Source organism: Xiphophorus maculatus, chromosome 7, assembly GCF_002775205.1.
Source record: "Xiphophorus maculatus strain JP 163 A chromosome 7, X_maculatus-5.0-male, whole genome shotgun sequence".
Taxonomy (NCBI): Eukaryota; Metazoa; Chordata; class Actinopteri; order Cyprinodontiformes; family Poeciliidae; genus Xiphophorus; species Xiphophorus maculatus.
This window is the reverse complement of record NC_036449.1, coordinates 2,996,702-3,015,612: the sequence shown is the minus strand read 5'-3', so window position 1 is coordinate 3,015,612 and position 18,911 is coordinate 2,996,702. Positions and strand designations below refer to the sequence as shown.

At 39.5% G+C, this 18,911-nt stretch overlaps 1 protein-coding gene and 1 long non-coding RNA gene across 4 annotated transcripts; both read left to right on the top strand.

Moving 5' to 3' along the window:
* The first annotated feature begins 96 nt into the window (after positions 1-96).
* LOC102225458 (MOB-like protein phocein) lies at positions 97-18,530 on the top strand. 3 transcript variants are annotated; one of them, XM_023336812.1, is made up of 9 exons: positions 97-204; positions 1,927-2,082; positions 12,708-12,770; positions 13,189-13,289; positions 13,820-13,862; positions 14,230-14,316; positions 14,402-14,481; positions 15,699-15,810; positions 17,414-18,530. In XM_023336812.1, the coding sequence occupies exons 1-9, from the start codon at positions 202-204 to the stop codon at positions 17,546-17,548; spliced, it is 780 nt and encodes a 259-aa protein (XP_023192580.1). In that variant the 5' UTR covers positions 97-201; the 3' UTR covers positions 17,549-18,530. The 3 variants fall into 3 exon arrangements, with proteins under 3 accessions (XP_023192580.1, XP_005816400.1, XP_005803859.1); XM_005803802.2 differs by lacking the exons at positions 97-204; positions 1,927-2,082 and adding an exon at positions 12,024-12,126; XM_005816343.2 differs by lacking the exons at positions 12,708-12,770; positions 13,189-13,289; positions 13,820-13,862; ... (2 more) ...; positions 15,699-15,810; positions 17,414-18,530 and adding exons at positions 3,304-3,393; positions 3,468-3,664.
* LOC111609303 lies at positions 5,345-7,019 on the top strand. The gene is made up of 3 exons (XR_002753048.1): positions 5,345-5,397; positions 6,604-6,798; positions 6,901-7,019. It is a non-coding gene; the product is annotated as an uncharacterized LOC111609303 (long non-coding RNA).
* Positions 18,531-18,911: the final 381 nt, after the last annotated feature.

Here is an 18,911-nt window from a genome sequence, read left to right as displayed (position 1 = left end):
AATATTATAAAATTTCACAACAAAATAGTTTTTTAAAAATCATCCCCGGGTGTACTAGAACCTTCTGTGAGCCACGTCAAGTTCAGTGAGGTAGTGCGCATGCGCCTTCTGGAGATTTCCTCACGTGGAGGGAGTAAAGGAGAGTCTCATTTCCACGCTAGTTGACTGCAGCGCTGCTCCAGACAGACTCTCTCACTTAAAATGGTAAGAAACAGCATCTAGTAGTTGGCGATAGCTTCAGCTGGATGTTCAGGGTTTAGACAGAGAGACAGGGGACCGGTTATACTCTGTAAGGTTTTTATTTTATCTGCATCGAGGCGCCAGCTAGCGTTGTGTAAGCTAATTTTCATTCACAAGGTCACGCTGCTGAGGAGAACAGTGTGTGGGGGGGCTCAACCGCACATTTACCTTATATTTCCGTGAATAGGTGTAAGAAAGAAATAACAGCAAGAAAAAAACGGGATTATTGAATATATGCAGCTGCTATAAGACCTAATAATTTTTAGTAATAGAAATAGCTTTTTATCTACGCAAACTCTATTCAGCTTAATTCATTTGCATGTGGAGTTGTAGGGATCGAACCCGCGACCTTCGGGTTGGTGAAACTTCACTGCAGCAGACAAAAACTCTCCGGAACTGATCCCTAAAGCTGTGTAGTAGGCGTCCAGCACAACTGTGGCTCTTACCATCATGTTTCGTCACTTCAAAGTGATGTAGTGAGCCTAGTCTCATTTCATCGAAAGAGTGTGTACGAAAAATCTTATTTAGAAGAAGTAATTCTATCCTAGATGCCGACTTATTGTCTACTATTGTTAAATAAATAAAAGGTGTATGTCTGGCATGGACTGGTTTTGATGACATGGGAATATTTTGTAAAAATGGCATGATATAATGCCTTGATATAAAGAACGTTTTCAAAGATTTAAAACAAAAATAGTCTGATTGCTTTTGTTATAAATCAAAAAACTTCATAAAATATACTGAACAGCCAGAGAAAACTCCAGCACTCTTCCTGGCATTTCAGGAAAAAGTTGAAGCCATAGGAATGGTTTCTGTAGAATTCCTACATTAAGAGCACTTGATTATTTTACTGCAAAGTTCTAAATTTCAAACTTAACGAGTAAGTAACCATCAGTTAGCTTACAGATACTTTGGGATAAATAAATGCTCAGTCCTGATTTTTGTAAAACTAAAAGTAAATTGTGACACATTCCTGGTTAAATTAGTTAACATATAAATATGTTGACGTGGTTCCTTCGTGTCTTAAGTGGAAGTTTTCAGGTGTTTTATCAGTGAGTCGAGCCGTCCTCGTCCTGCCAGGTTTCAGGGTCGACTGATCAGAGAGAGAGAGAGCGAAGCTGCCCCTCCTCCTCCCAGTAAGCATGCTGGGACCAGAAGCCTTGACACATGGTCACTGATTCATGTGCTGTTATCCTAAGCTCAGCAGCCACTATTGGAATCCTCACTTAAGGCATTTCCTAAAATCTCACCAAATGTAATAAAGCTGACTTGAGTTGCCTGCAAACTGATTCATTGACCTAAACTTGATCATCTCTAGTGTTAAGTGTAGTTGTTAGTTGTTACTGATAGTAGTTGTTTTAATAGAAACTAAGTCACAATCTTAATTATTGCTGGCTTTTTGATCATTGATGTCAACTGAAATCACCTGTCTGGTTTCTATGACGGCATATTAGGGACATTTTAGAGAACAAAAATTAAAAAAGTACTTTTTTTATTCTCAAAATTTTCTACAAATAACAAGGATATTTCTGAGTTGGAAATTTGCTAGAAAACCCTGACCTTTTCTAGAAAACGTTTGACTTGGAAATTTTTCTGTTTGAATAAATGATGTTATAGATTTACAGTTAGAAACTAATTCCCATCCATATGATCTATGGTTGACCTGGAGCTCACCGTTTCTTACAGGCCTTCAGGAAGTTCCTCCCCCTGTTTGACCGGGTTCTGGTGGAGCGTCTCACAGCGGAGACGGTAACCAAGGGAGGCATCATGCTGCCGGAGAAGTCCCAGGGCAAAGTACTGCAGGCCACAGTGGTGGCAGTCGGCCCAGGCTCTGTCAACCAGGTGATATATTGTTTCCTTCATTTCCCCCATAGTTTTGATTTCTACTCCACGTTTCACACAGCTTGCTGTCTGATGCAGTACCTGTTGTACCTTAATCATGTAACTTTTGTGTTGTTCTTAGGTAGATTGAAATCATCACGCTGTATTCTGCAGGCTGCCTCGGTCCACAGATTCAGATTTTTACACCTTCCTGAGAGTAGTGAGTAGTTAGGCCCACAAAGTGAGGTAGAAAAGACGGATGGAGTAGTGGACCCAGTATGTGGCTATGTATTAGCCACATACTAATACCTAAAATCCAAAATACTTAAGATTCCTTCTAGAAACGATTAGAACGACCTATTTTAATGGCTCTCACACCAAATATATTTTGATACGTAATAAAACGTACCGTACAAACAATCTTAGCTCTGCATCAGAAGCTAATATCTACAGTCTTCTTGTAGCTGATTAGAGCCAAGTAAAAGAAATGCCCCTCCTGGATTGGCTTCTTGACAAAGCCATCCAGTAGTGTGTGAAGCAGCATCTCTGCTAGGTATTTGAACTACCCAAGCTGAGTTTTCCCTCGAATATCTTAGATATGCTCTACGGGAAAAACAATTTACTAAAAGGGGGATTTTGCACAAGTATTTTGGATTTACGTTCCACAGAAACATTTGTGAATACTGAACTCTGAATAGGTGGAGGTCCACAGTATACCAGTTTGGTTTCTTCCTATGTTGTCATCTGTAGACCTTTTAGAAATGCGGTTAGCTTCATGCAGAGACCCTAGGGTTAAAAAAGGTTTCACCTGAAGACAGACAGTGCAGTCTGCAAGTGTTTTATTTTGTTGGGCTCAACATGAAGTTTTGGACTTTTTCAGCCATATTTCATACTTTGGACTCTCCTTATTTTCTCTGCTTCTAATAGTAAATCATCACACAATAGCAGATGATAATCTTAACTGTCTGTACTTTTATCCTAATAACATAAATACATGGCAGACCTCATGCCTACATCTTTGCCATCTCCGTGATGCAAAGCGTTCGTAACTTTTTACACAACATTTGTATTGATTTCAGAGGTACAATGCAATTCGGCCATTTTGTTTCGATAGATTTTCGGAGATGGATCTGGGATGATGTATGTCCAACAACAACCATCATGATAAAACAAACTGGTTAGTTGAGGAGTTGGGCTGGGATTTTTGTAACATTCTATCTTTTTCTTTTTTTCTGTCTTCAGAAAGGCCATGTGCTGCCTGTTAGCGTGAAGGTTGGAGAGAAGGTCCTGCTACCGGAATATGGAGGAACGAAAGTAGTTCTAGAGGAAAAGGTGAAGCACCGTTTCAGTCACAGCAGAGGCTTTGTGCTCTTCTGGGTTTAACTTGTCATATTTTGCTCCCATAGGACTATTTCCTGTTCCGCGATGGAGACATCCTCGGCAAATACGTCGACTAGGTTCTGTTTGTTAGTTTGTGTGAAGTCCATCATCGCTGCAGAGAAGAATTAATTTCATTCATGTCTGTTTTTCTTTTTTATGTCCCATAAATTGTAAATAATTCTAATTGCATTTTGTTACAATAATAAAGTCACTCAACTGTTAATTTCTTGTATTATTTTCATGAGGGTGTGATGGGGGTTTTCCACACATTTCTAAAGGTTTCAAGGTTAACGGACATTCAAACGTAGATGTAAATTAATTTTTTCTGTCTGAAAGTCTATGGAGGCATAAGTAATATTTCTGGAATAAACTTGGCTTTATGTAAACTGGAAATATTGTGGCAGATAACATCCACAACTCCCCACTTTTCTATTAACGGTGAACATTAATGTATGGATTTTTCTTCCTCCTGTTGCAGCGATTTCACTGAGGTAATGAAACCTTTCTACAGAACTTTGCAGGCATATTGAAACCCTTGAACCTTTTTGCATCTTATGAAACAAAACTCGGATATTAAATGTATTATGATTTTATGTTTAGGACCAACAAAAAATAGGACTTGATGGTGAAGTGGAAGGAATTGATACTGTGCCTACAAAGACCATTCACCCTCTTCAGTGTTTTACTTGTTAATTCCTTTTACGAATCAATCGTGATCAAAATTTGGTATTTTTGATAGAGATTTTACAAAAATCCCTTTAATGTCATTGAAGATTGATTTCTACAAAGTTTCATTTAATAATATTTAACATCTAATCCCTCATTCAGAGCATGCATGAGGTGACAGTAGAGAGGAAAGACTCTCCTTTAACAGGAAGAAACCAGCAGAACCTTACTCATTAGAGGCCATCGACAATGATTAGGTGGAGCTAAACTGGTTTTGTTTTTCTGCATCATTATCACTAGTTTCTCAGCAACATGGAAGACTGACATATCGGCACACATGTCCTAAAACGGTGGGTTTTATTTAGCAGATTAATTGAAATAAATACGGTTTATACACCTTTATTGAGACACATGAGTCGAACGTTTTTCAGTCAGTGTCTGATGAAAATGTTCTCCACAGATGGTTTGAAATTCCCCGATTTTTCTTTTAACACCATAATAGCTTAAAGTATTACAAAACAGAGGCCCATTATGTAGAACATTTTCTTTAAAACCCACCGTTTTAGGGCTTGCATGGTTAAGAAACGTGATAATCTTACTAATATCTTTAAAAGTTTCCTCTTCAGTCATATTTCAGTCCGTTTTCTCATCAATATGCGAGAGTTTAGAGAGCTGAGTGAAGCTGACACCCCACCCACGTCAAAAAATTCAGCAAATAGTTTGAGTGGTTAGTGTTCCGTTCCAGCTTTCGTTTCTGAGATATTAAAAGTTATATTTTAGGTCATCCAGAGTTCACCATCCCCCCATGTTGCTCCAAAACAAACCAAACTGGGCTACACAGTTAGTGCTCCGTTTGTGCAGCTTTGGTTTCTGAAATATTAATGACTCTTTCAAAACGATTTCTTTCAGACTGCTAGAATAATTTCAAGGAGAGGTTGAAATTACACTTGCCAACACTCGCTACAGTGTGGGTGGAGCCAATCACAGTTGACCTCGTGTGAGAACTTTGTCAAAGTTGGCAAAACATTTTACGTGCTTTTAAAAATCCTTGAAGCCCACGCACATACATTTAATGTCAGAAATTGGATGAAATGAAACTCGTTGCATTTAAAATATATTTACTAAATATTAAGTACATTACTTGGATGAACTTTGTTGAACCAATGACGCTGCCGTGCACTTCCGGTTTTACTCTGCAAAAACTTTATTTGCTCAAGCAACTAGCATGTTAGCTATGGATTTTTTTGTTGCTGTCGTTTTTTTACCCTTTTGCTGCATAATCAGCAGAAAGTAAGTCAACAATGTGAATATAATTGTTGAAACCACCTCATACAAATACACACATTGCGTTATGGTCACAGCCGCATGTCCTGTATTGACAGGATTCAATTATTGTGGAGAAAGTTATATTGGTGAGAAAACATTACTATCTAAAAACATTTCTTGAAATGAGACAAATTTCTTCTTGTTCTAAATCTTTATTGAAGTTCAAAACAAAAGAAGGTACACATTGTCAACAGCTGAAAATCTGCAGAATTTAACTTACACAATAACATACGAAATTAATAACTGCTTGCTGTGTGGTTATGTCCAGAGCAGGCCACAGTCATCAATTTAGGTGAAGTCAGTTGGCGTATGAAAGAAAATTATGTAATATCTCATAATGAGCAGTAGCCCAGTTTGTTTTGTTTTGGCGCAACATGGGGGGATGGTGACGTCATCGGCCAAAAATATAACTTTTAATGTCTCGAAAACGAAAGCTGCACAAACGAAAATTTTAACTGCACAAACCTGCACAAACGGAGCACTAACCACTCAATTTGCTGAATTTTTTTGACGTGATAATTGTTTTTCTCACAATCTCCTTTAACTGTTCTTAGTCTCCTCTTCATCAGTAACAAATCCTGTGAATTTGCTAATATATACCCTTCATTTACCAAACTTACTTGGGGGGGAACCATATATTTTAGCCACTTGAAAAAAATTGTTCCCCCTCCATGACATGGGACCTTATTATTTTTTCACAAACTCTTTAACTATGTCGATTCCTCTCTTCATCAACAACAAATCCTGTGGATTTGGTGACATTTGATTATTATTTTCCAAAGTTAAAGGAGGAGAACCAAATATTTTAGCCACCTGATATAATCCGTTCCCACTCTATAACATTGGAATAAATTAATTTACCAGCAATTCTTTAACTGTGCTTTGGAAACATTTGCTCTTCATTTCACAAAGGTAAGAGGCTTTGGGGTTTAAACTATCTTTCCATAGCTACCTTATATCAAAGTCCTGTAAGGATAAATATCAAACATAGTTTTCAAAATGTGACTTATTAACCATTATACAACATACATAAACCAACACACCACAGCAAACTCAGGAACCTAAGGCAAACACGCAAAGTACTGATAGGTTTTTTCAATTGGTTTTATTTTTTGCCTAATTGATGATATTGTTTGTTTTTTTGCCCCTGTTTTATTTATTTTTCTGCAGGCTGAGGTTGATGCTGCTGTCCAGCTGCTACTGAAGCTGAAAATGGGCTACAAACAGATGACTGGTCAGGACTACAAAGCAGGATGTCAGTGAACAACAGAACAGCAGCAGATTTGGCCGGTGAGGACGACACGGTGGATCCATGGACCGTTTCAACCACCAACGCCAAGGGAGTCGATTATGACAAATTAATAGGTGAGAGTCCAGTTAGCTTTAAGTCTGAGGGGAGGGATAATCCACCGTGGTGGATTGATAAACATTGCTTTCTCTTATTTTATTTTATTTTTTTATTTTTAGTGAGGTTTGGGAGCAGTAAAATTGACCAGGAGCTGGTGGATAAAGAAGGTTTGTGGACAGAAGCCCCATCGCTTCCTAACAAGAGGAGTTTTCTTCTCACACAGATGTTTGTTCTTCCAATTAATAACTGACAGATTAATCATATTAATGCAAAACTTTTCACATTATTACTATGAACTTCAGTATGCTCTATTTTAGTGCATAATTTAGCATAATGTTTTACATCTTTTGGAAGTAAAAATGATTTCCGATTGTTTTCAGCTCCCTCACTGCAAAAACACTAAACCTCACCAAGTAGTTTTGGTCCACTTTATTGTACAAATATCTTAGTACACTTAGGATAAGACACAACTAACTTATGAGTAACTTTTCAGGAAGATATAGGAGCTTGTTTTAAGTCAGTGATTCCTTAATATTGATGGAAAAAAATACTAGTTCCATTGGCAGATTATTTCACTTATAACTGGGGAAGAATGCTTTGTTTTAAGTATCATATTCTGTGAATGGAACTAATAATTCTTCAGCAATTTTAAGGAACTATTTACTTAAACAAGCTTCTATATCTTGCTGAAACGTTTAGTCAGTTTTGTCTTATTTTAAGTGTACTAAAATATTTTCACTAGAAACTGGACAAAAAGAAAAAAAACTTGGTAAAGTGTTGTCTTCAAAATTCAACTTTACTGATCCCAAAGGGAAATGAAATGTTGTTGTGAGTCATATAGATCTGGTTAATGATAACATTACCCAAACCACGAATTTCAGTAATTACATTCAAACTAATCAAACTCAATTTCTCAGAAAATAATCCTAAATAATAACTAATTAAAATGGATTTTAAACACAGAAATAGTCTAATTATGGTAAGGCTGAACAATATTACAATATCATGAAATAAGTGTCTTATATCTGTATCAATAATGTTTTTGTTAGTTTTTCTGTTTTCAATATTTGGAATACATTCTTTTTTTATCCATAGTTTTCACATCACAATGCTTTTTAATTTCTTTTTTTTATTTCTAAGCAATTATGAGGAATAGAGGCGAAACCAGAAACTGCTGCTGCGCAAGTGACTCAACAGGCTGTTGCTAGGTAACCAAAGAGCGAGAACATTATTTGATTCCAACAACCTTGCTTAGCTAGAGAGAGGTTGAGTTGGCGTCAGCTGGGTCAACAGGCCCGCCCGTTTCCCCTTTTTCTGTTTTCGGACACAATGTTTCCTTTTGACCTGTGGTCCTCGCACCCTGCTGGGCCAGTCCATTGTCTCCCAAGTGTGGATTTCAGCCTTGGTGACATATTACCAGCCGAACTGTCTCCAATAGCCATCAGCTAAGCCGAGCAGCGTTTAGCCGTAAAGTTTGTTTTTATTCAAACTTCAGCAGTTTTCTAGTTGTTCTGCTGAGGCAGTGACATCAATGTGTGACATCACGCAAATTGATGTCACAAAGAGCGATGCACACTTTGTGGAGCTAGAGGGCATCACAGAGCTGCACGCTTGAATTCTACGGTCATAACCATTGAAGAAGAGAGACAGAGAGCACGTAGTAGTATCCTAACAAGAGATTGAAAATGAAAGCTTTTCGAGATAAAGAGGCAAATCCTAACACACAAGTAAAGAAAATCATTGAGAAGTTTTTGGATTTGTCCAAAGAAAAGGGATCAACAATAAGTTGCAGCAGTAAAACATCGTCTTCTGATTCTGGAAAGGACAAAGTACAACAGACATTAACTAAAGAGACACAGAAGCTCCATGGAATATTGAAAGAAGTTGGCATGATGTCCATTGTAAGACAGTCTCTGGTTAAAGGAAATGAGGAGCTGAAGTTGCAAGTTCTGAACATAGAACAAGCTGCATTTGAAAAAGACAAGCTGCTTCGAGACAAAGAGGAGGAATTAAACAAACTGTTCCACATAAACAGAACCTTAAAGGAGAACAACACCACCCTGGAGCAGAATACCACTGCGTTGGAGAACAAAAGCACCTCCCTGAAGCAGAGAATCAATGCCCTGGAGAAGGAAAAAAATACCCTGGAGCAGGAAAAAACTGCCCTAGGGCAGAAAAGCACCGCTGTGGAGCAGAGAAACAATGTCCTGGAGAAGGAAAAAAATACCCTGGAGCAGGAAAAAACTGCCCTAGGGCAGAAAAGCACCGCTCTGGAACAGAGAATCAACACCCTGGAGAAAGAAAAAAGTACCCTGGAGAAGGAAAAAACTGCTCTAGGGAATAAAAACACTACTCTGAAACATATAAACCATTCCCTGGAAAGGGAAAGAAATACCCTGGAGCTGGAAAACACCATTTTCGACGAGATAAACACCGTCTTGGAGCAGAAAAGAGCCTCCTTGGAGGAGAAAAGCAACTTCTTGGAACAGATAAACACCGCCCTGACGCTGAGAAGCACCACTCTGGAGCAGAAATGTACTATCTTGGAGAATATAAACACCGCCTTGGAGCAGCAAAACGAGGTTCTGGAGCAGAAAAATACTGACTTGAAGAATATGAACACCGACCTGCAGCTTAAACTGGAGCAGCTGAACCAGCAGCCACCTGAACAGAAAACCAGCGAAAACATCCAATCAGTTTCAGACCAGCCACAGACGCAGCTGCCTGTATTCAGACGTGTCATCAGTGGCGTCTCCAATACACTCCTGAAAATGTACCAAACAGGTACTCTCAGGTACTGGGTTGACACTTGGTACTTCTAAATAAAGAAGAGTGATGAGGGCTCCAAGCTTCATGCTTGAGTATCTGTGGCAGAAAGGCTAGAGGACAACAGAACTGCGGTGTCAGGGGAGCTTGACACTTGGGGACTTATGGCGGAAAAGCTTAACGCTTGAAAGATGTTGACAGGAGAGCTTGAGGCCCGCAGGACTGCGGTGCCATGGGAACTTGAGGCCATCGAACACAGGTCTCCTTCGTCACCAGACAATTCCTTTGTCGCCAGGTCATCAGACCCTTATTTATCTTATGAACTCTAGTTTTGCTTTTATTTTAGTTAGGTGTCAGATGAGGAGCTTGGGGTCAGCAGAGCCTCCCGGCCTGCCTCCAGGGCTTCGTAGCGAGTCCTGTTGGTCTCCTGGTTTGCCTCCAGGGTTTTGTAGCAAGTCTTGTTGGTCTCCAGGCTGACCTCCAGGGCTTTGTAGCAAGTCTTGTTGGTCTCCAGGCTGACCTCCAGGGCTTTGTAGCGAGTCCTGTTGGTCTCCAGGCTGACTTCCAGGGCTTCGTAGCGAGTCCTGTTGGTCTCCAGGCTGACTTCCAGGGCTTCGTAGCGAGTCCTGTTGGTCTCCAGGCTGACCTCCAGGGCTTCGTAGCGAGTCTTGTTGGTCTCCAGGCTGACCTCCAGAGCTTCGTAGCGAGTCCTGTTGGTCTCCAGGCTGACCTCCAGAGCTTCGTAGCGAGTCCTGTTGGTCTCCAGGCTGACCTCCAGGGCTTCGTAGCGAGTCCTGTTGGTCTCCAGGCTGACCTCCAGAGCTTCGTAGAGGGTCCCATCGGCCTCCAGGTTCGTATTTGGTTTATGTATGTTGTATAATGGTTCATAAATTACATTTTGAAAACTATGTTTGATATTTATCCTTACAGGACTTTGATATAAGGTAGCTATGGAAAGATAGTTTAAATCCCAAGGCCTCTTACCTTTGTGAAATGAAGAGCAAATGTTTCCAAAGCACAGTTAAAGAGTTGCTGATAAATTAATTTATTCCCATGTTATAGAGTGGGAACGGATTATATCAGGTGGCTAAAATATTTGGTTCCCCTCCTTTGACTTTGGCAAATAATTTCTGGCAGCTGAAATATCGATTCTCTCCTCTCCTCCCCCCATAACTTGGGGAAATAAAGAGCAACTGTTTCCAAATTCTTAAAAAATATTATGTGTGATAGCATGTAATATACTATAAATTTCCTTAATCCAGTAATCTGTCATATTTTACATTAGAACAGGATTTACCAGGAAGTCTACACTCTCATCTTTTCATAAAGTCTTAATTTTTGTGCCCTGCTATCAGCCAGCTTCCATCCTCTATCAGCAACGAAAAATTATAAATACACACTACGTGTTGGAAAACTGTGTTTGGTGACTGACTTTTATTTGTCAGACTTAAGTGACAAAAGTTGGAAAAAGGGCGATTCTCTTGGCGTTTAAAATAACAACACAAAACAGCGAAAGAAGACCTCGTTTATTTATTTATTTTATAATTTTGTTATTGCTTCTTTTTAAAACAACAGCTGCCGATTAAACTGAATGTTACAACCTTGACATGATTATATGAGTTGTCTTCAATTTCTCGGCCCAAGAAGGAGAAGGATCAGGCCTGGAAAGCTCTGAAGGAGAGAGAAAACATTCTCAAGCTATTAGATGGAGAAAAAGAAGCAATGTTTGGTTTTTCTTCTTTCTTTAACCCACATCTCATCCTGTCCTTACAGACTCAGGCAGGAGAAACTGCCCTGTAGTGTAAACATTTATGTGACATAGTTTTAATAGTGTGTAAAATCAGCCATCTGACTCTCAGCCTTGAGTAACTTTTTACTCAAATGATCTGAAAATGATGGTCAGATCATTTTCAGATCTGACCATCTGGAAATGGTCAGATCCGCCTCTCTGGCTGCAATGCGCGCTCCCGACACAGGGGGCGCGGATTTTCACAAGGTAACAGAATTTCGCACAAGACCTTCACTGATTTAAAGAATGCAGGTAGCAGATTGTGTTAATTATTTTTAAACCAAACTGCAAAGGATGCATACGGAAGAGGATTAGGGCCACCGAAAAAAAAAAAGAATTCTGACTTTAAAGTCAGAATTATTATTATTTTTTTCGGTGGCCCTAATCCTCTTCCGTGATTTAATGTATGTTCTGAAAAGTCCTACTACAGGACTTTGAAGAAGACTGGAAATAGACTATAAGGTCTGTAGTTTCTTATTTTAGGGCAAGTTTTGTGGAGGCATTTTTCCAGTGTTCGTGTTGCACGTTTTCCACAGATAATTTAAGATATACTGTATTCTATTATTATCATCCTTTACACTTATAATAATAATAATAAACTTAATAAATCCATTCACTTTTGCGCTCAGTTTTTAAATTTGGAGTTCCATCTCGGCCGCCCTTGAGTGAATAGCTTCCGCTTTCCTCGCGACAACGTCGCTTATGACGAACATCCGGGTATTCTGTCGAGATGGTCATGGCGGAGGGAGCTGCAGTTCTCAGGAGGAATCGGCCTGGAACCAAGGCAAAGGTTGGTTTCAGCTCCGGTGGACCTACACAGACCCCACACGACGGGCTGAGTTATCTCCGGACAGCCATGCAGTTTCTTCCCGCCTCTTTCCATCGACAGCTCGGTCCAAGACATCGACTCAAAGGGGCTTGTCACCGGAATGCACAGCTAGCTGTAGTTAGCTTTTTACACCGTCTAATTGCTGGGATGAAGGGCTCTCTAAAATAGTTCCTGTTTTGCTTCTTTTGTCTTGAATTTGAATTTAGAGTCACCGCTTTATGTAACTAGTGATGTTTTGCGTCAAAGGACGTTTATAGCCAGTCTCCTAAAAACACAACCGTGACTTTCATTTTACCTTTACAGGAAGTAGTCACGACCTTGTTTACATTGTCAGGTAAACTAGCAAGGCAGCTTCAAGGAAGAGTGAGAACTCACCCGGCGACCTTTGGTCAAAACGTATTCTGCCGGCAAATGTTAACTCTTTGATATTTATCAGACACTTAGCTCTAGTGGCTAGCGTAGGCGAACTAGCGCTGTGATTTAGTAACTTGTGCCACAATGCTAGCTGTTAGCGCTGAGATTTTTCCTCCTTTCTCTTACAGGATTTCTACAACTGGCCGGATGAATCGTTTGAGGAGATGGACAGTACGCTAGCTGTTCAACAGGTGTGTAGCTATTGATGTGTTATCCTGGATATAAACTGTTACTGAGTAATGTAATGATATGGAGTTCAGAACAGTGTGTACTACATGAAACCTCTCAATGATTCATGAATGAAAATCATACAAGCATAGGCTCATGGTAACACAAATACAGTAAAATACAAATAAACTTCAGAACTATTCCATCAAAGTGTTTAGATCTTGTGCTGAATGTACATGGTTACCTTCTGTTCTTATCTTGGTTCAAAACAAACCCATTAGTTTTCTGAGTGTGGTTAAATCTAGAATGCTTGGATTCTTGTCTTAAGTGGTGAGACTCCAGCTAGTCTAAGTGGCTGAGCTAAACAAACACAACAAGGACTGACTTCTTTGATCCACGCTCCCTTTTTTGCTACTATGTTTGTTGTCTTTTTATTTTCAGTACATCCAGCAGAACATAAGGTCCGACTGCTCCAACATTGACAAAATCCTGGAGCCTCCTGAGGGTCAGGATGAAGGCGTCTGGAAGTATGAGCACCTCAGGTAAACAAAACGTCAACTTTAGCCTCATGCGTAGTCGTTGTTTTGTTTAGACTGGTGTCTAAGTCTGTCCTTTTAGTGAGTTATTGTGTGATTAAAGTCACACGATGACAATTGTATATGATTATACAATTTTTGATTTTAATAAAATAGAGAAAAGAATTCAAAAGTGTTTCTGACTTTTGTTTCTTAATAACCAGTAAATATAATTAATTGGTTTTTCAGCTACTGGGGGGAAAAATATAGGTTTTGTTGAAAAAGTTTCTTCTTGCTTCCATCAAAGCAACTCGGTTGTATTTTCTTAATGCCTTCCCACCTTTTCACCTCTTTACCTTTTGTGTGTCATGAAGGTATAAAAAAATCTAAATGCATGGTAGTTAAATTATTTGCTATCAGTTATTGTAGAAAAAACAATCAGTTTCCAGTATAGTGAATGTTCTGTTTTTATACAGCGAGAGTAAAACTGAAGCAGAAATGTCCAAACATTTACAGTTTTTTCCCCCCCTTTGTGTTCTGATTTGATCCTCTTGCAGGCAGTTCTGTCTGGAACTTAACGGACTTGCTGTAAAACTGCAGGTGAGTTTTCCAGATTTAGTTTCTGTACATGTAAAGTCTGACCTTAAAAGCTTAGATTTATTTTTAAATACCCGTCGGTTTGCTTTTTCTGCACAGTTTTTAAATATTTAGTTTCAGGCTCATTGTGTGGAACAGTTTGTTAGACTTGTTGTTTTTATTTTTCTGCTGCTTCATTTCATCAGGAAGAACTGTGAACCTTTTAATCAGTCCTAATGAGTGAACACTAACAGGCTGAAGACTTTCCTCAGCCATTCAACACAAGTTCAAAGACGATCACTGCTGTTATTTTATGCCAGAAAGACCAAATAAATGTTTTCTGCTGTGAAACATCTGTCCTCACATGTGCTGCTGGTGTTTTTGCCTGCAGAGTGAGTGCCACCCTGACACCTGCACCCAGATGACAGCCACAGAGCAGTGGATCTTCTTATGTGCCGCCCACAAGACGCCCAAAGAGGTGAGTCCTAGCGAATCATTCGTTACATGGAGAAGTTGCTCTCATTGATGGTGTGTGTTCTGCTTGTGTGTTGCCGCCATCGCAGTGCCCTGCCATTGACTACACCAGGCACACGCTGGACGGAGCTGCCTGTCTTCTCAATAGCAACAAATATTTTCCCAGCAGGTCAGTCACCCCTTCTGTTTACATATTGATATATATAAAGGTGTTGTGTATTAAGGCCAGCTACATTACAGAAAATTCAAAATTTTTTTTGAGCATTTGTTCTGGTCGTCTTTTGCTTCATGCTCAATCCAGAAAAACTCGACCTTTGTTTTCATTTGAACAAAGTACAGGGTTAAAAATGGAAATACAAGTAGTGTTTGTGGCTAAGTTGTCAGTGTCAGATTTAAACTACTGTTATAAAAGACACATTTGTTTTGAGGCTTTTTACCCTACCTAAATATCAGTAGGTACGGTGGGTCTATGTAAAAATGACTCCCCCCTCAGCTCCTTCAGACTAGTCACCAGCAATTAGCAAACACCTGCTGGAACTGCTCATCTGCTGAGCTCATTATAGGAGCTACTTCTCACTGCAACACTGGTAAAAATGTTGCTAAAGGGTTAACTTAGGATCCATGTTGTGATGACTTCCTGAAGGTGGAGTTTCAAAAAGAGCAGGAGTTTCTTAGAGAGACAGAGGCCAAATTTAAAGGCGTTAAATTACAAAGTCAAATTTCTCTTAAGTCATATTTGATATATGCAGCATTTATATAACAACTGAAGGTAACATAGTTACTTAGTTGTGCTACAAAATGACACAATGTGGCTGGAAAACACACAGTACTGCCCCTTTAAGCCTGTTGTCACACTTTTTCTACAGCAGCTCTAGGAGATTTCAGAAGAAACTTCCTGTTAGGGGTGCAGCAATAAGTTGACCCAGACTTACTGCTTCACCCCAATACTGACGTTTCAGACAAAGAAATTGGTGCTGGTCAAAATTAGTACTGGCAGGTGAGGATCTGTACAAACTGGTGATGGGCCAGAAAACTGCAATCAGGGCACCGCTACTTCCTGTAAAGTGGAGAAATGTTTTTTTAGCATTTTCACCAGTCAAGAGCTTTTCCTCAGGTCATTATAAACATTGTTAGTTTTTCAGCCTCTGGCCTAAAGGGGAAATATTCATAGGAAATGTTTTAGTGTAAAATATTGTACTAATAAAAATCTTTTTCTTTTTTGGGAAAAAAGTGTAAAAGTGCATTGAAAATTGAAAAAATACTGGAAGTGTGAGAAAGGAGTTACTATACAGTGTGGTTTTGTGAAGCACATGGAGGTTCTCTGCTGGGTTGAGAGTTTTCTTCAAGTTTCGTCTTCCTTCTCGTCGTGTCCGCATTGTGCTGCAGGGTGAGCATCAAGGAGTCATCAGTGGCCAAGCTGGGCTCCGTCTGTCGCCGCATCTATAGGATATTCTCTCATGCCTACTTCCATCATCGTCAGATATTCGACAAGTATGAGGTGAGTGTTAATGACTGAGCTGCTCTTAGTTACTTATTTATACAGTTGCTTTTTATACTCAAGGTCTGCTAGTCCTCCAAGTGCTCCCACCTGGTTTCATTTGTCAATATGATGCATCTCATAAAGGTGGAACAGCGGATCTTAGTTCAGGTCATAAAACATGACCAATAAGATCATCTGGTAACCATTTATTACTGAGTGTATTGTTTTGTTTTTCTCAGTGGTTGCAGTTCAGACAGGACTGGCTGATTGTGATCAGATCTAATACTAACTCAGACTAATAATCCCCATCTGAACGGATTGCCACTGATTAGGATTAGCAGTTTAAAGTCTCTGCTTTTATCCCAACACATTTTGGTTCCTGTCCAATCAAGTCATGGGTTATGTGTTAGAAAGGACACGCCACTGTTACCATGGAGAGAAGATAAGATCTCAGCCTGAAACTAATGTAGACATCCTGAGCATGTTTACACTAAGACGATGTAGACTTTTCTCAGAATAAACTTTGAAAAACTTTATTTTCACCCAAAAGATTATTGAAATATCGTCAACTAATTTACTAATTGATTAATTATTAATATGAGTATATAGACTCAAAAAGGGTAATTTGCTGAAAGGACAACTTATTCAGAGCAGTGATCAAGTCAAACTGTACAAAAAATATTTACATTTTGCTCTTAAAATAGTAAAAAAAAAACAACCTTTGTCTATAAACATGTTCTATCGAAGATTCTTCAAGTGGAAGTTTTCGCTTCACTTGGTTCAAATTCTGTAAGAAAATATACACTAAATCTCCCATTAACCACTATTTGATAATAGTTATTAATGCAAAACTTAATCAATCTACAAATGAGCAGACATTCACTAAAGGAATGCTGTGTTACATTTTAGGCAACACAATGCTTATTTTCTTATTCAAAAGGGGGCTAAATTATTTATTTGCATATTTTAATGTATTTCAAATATTGTTTTGAAAAAAGGCTTAAATGAAAATCTGAAGAATTTGCCATGTTCTGATCCGATTAATTGTTGGAACAATCGATGGAATAGATACAGTACAGACCAAAAGTTTGGACACACCTTTTAATTCAATGAGTTTCCTTTATTTTCATGACTATTGACATTGTAGATTCACACTGAAGGCATCAAAACTATGAATAACACATGTGGAAATATGCACTAAACAAAAAAGTGTAAAACAACTGAAAATAGCCCTTATATTCTAGTTTCTTCAAAGTAGCAACCTTTTACTGTGATTACTACTTTACACACACTCTGCATTTTCTTGATGAGCTTCAAGAGGTCGTCACCTGAAATGGTTTTCACTTCATAGGTCAACCTGCCCTGTCAGGTTAATAAGTGGGATTTCTTGCCTTATAAATAGTCATAAAATAAAGAAAACCCATTGAATTAGAAGGTGTGTCCAAACATTTGGTCTGTACTGTAACTAAGATAGTCATTAGTTTCCACCCTGTAATCAGTTGACCATAATGTTGGTCACCCAACTGACCTAAAGCAAGAAAAATCTAGCCTGACTTTCTGAAATTGCTGCGCTCTTTAAAACAAAGCAATTGTGTGTGTGTTTGTGTTTGTGCGCGCGCAGAACGAGACGTTCCTGTGTCACCGGTTCACACGCTTCGTGATGAAGTACAACCTGATGTCCAAGGACAACCTGATAGTGCCCATCCTGGAGGAGGAAGTCCAGAACACCTCGTCAGCTGGCGAAAGCGAGGCCTAACGCCACCGCCGCCGCGCACAGCTCTATATCTATACAGTACAGAGGAGGCGCACTCATTCTGCATAAATATATCTGAATATATGTATAGACACACTACAGTGTATGGAGACACTGTCCACGTCCCCCGTTCCTCCCTCACTCTTCTGTCTGTATCTGAGGAAGTAAAGCTAGCAGGAGCGGGGCTCGGCAGCCTGCAGGGTAACATCAACAAGGTCACTTTCTCCTCACGGTTCCCACCCACTTTGTCCATAGCAACGCCTTTTCTCCCCCCCATCACTATATCAGGTTCTCTTTTGACCTTTGACACAATATTTTTATGGGTTTTTACAAAACATTGAACCATATTTGCGTTTTGTTTATCCCTGGGCAGCACAGTACTAGTCCTAAAGTTTAAACTCCTGATTTTAGCCACCTGATGCCTCCCACTGACCAGTGGCTCGCTGTGGACACGGTGGGTTTGCCTCAGTTATGACCCGCCCCCTTTTCCTCTGTATATACACCCCACATCATGGTTCTCTTCACCTGTGTTGCTGACCTTCCTGCTTTGGGTCGGGGTTGTCCTAATGAAATGGAAATAAATAAAAACCTAGGTGTGATGCTTGTGTGGTAGTAACCGAACCTTCACCTTTAGCTCTGTCCTGTGATCTAGCAGTGAGATGTTCCTTCTCGTCGGACTCTGATCCTGCTTTATGACTCGCACCATGCGGCTAGTATTTGTTAGCGGGAGCAGCAGCAGATTACCTGGCCTGTTCTAGCCAGGTTTGAAGTGAGCGCCGTGCTGAAGGAGGGAGAGTATTGGCTACATGATGTGTCAGAGCACAACCCACTTCCTGCCTTCTTTAACCCTCTTCCTCATTAAGTTATTGTGTGGGAGGAGTCTCTTCAGTCCAACCCACTTGTTTGTTTTCTAAATGGACTAAAAATTTTGTTACTGTCGACATTTTCATGATGTCTGTTAATAAAAAAAGACCTATTATTCATACAGTTGTGTGGAGGCTGTTTACTGATGCACCACTGGGTTCAGCAAACATCACAAGGATGTTAATGGACTGACCAAAAGGTTTCTGAATGTCCCTTTAAAATACTATTTTTCAGTCTCACTTTGCTGTAAACCTGGAGAGAAACGGCTTTAGTGAGAAGGAGACTTATCTACATTATGAAGTTAAATATCAGTTTGGCTAAAAAGAAAAAGCTAAATTTCCTTGAGGGTAAAACTGGATTTTCCTTATGATGAAAGTAGTGTCATGTTTTCCAGCCACATTGTGCCATTTTATAGCACAATCATGTACCTACATTATTATAAAAATTTGGGCCACTGTCTCCTTAAGAACTCCTGTTCTTTCTGAAACTCAGCCTTCAGGAA

Coding starts and splice junctions, on each gene's coding strand:
- LOC102225458 (XM_023336812.1), top strand. Junction 13,863..14,229: donor GACTTGCTGTAAAACTGCAG/GTGAGTTTTCCA, acceptor TTTTGCCTGCAG/AGTGAGTGCCACCCTGACAC. Junction 14,317..14,401: donor CCCACAAGACGCCCAAAGAG/GTGAGTCCTAGC, acceptor CCGCCATCGCAG/TGCCCTGCCATTGACTACAC.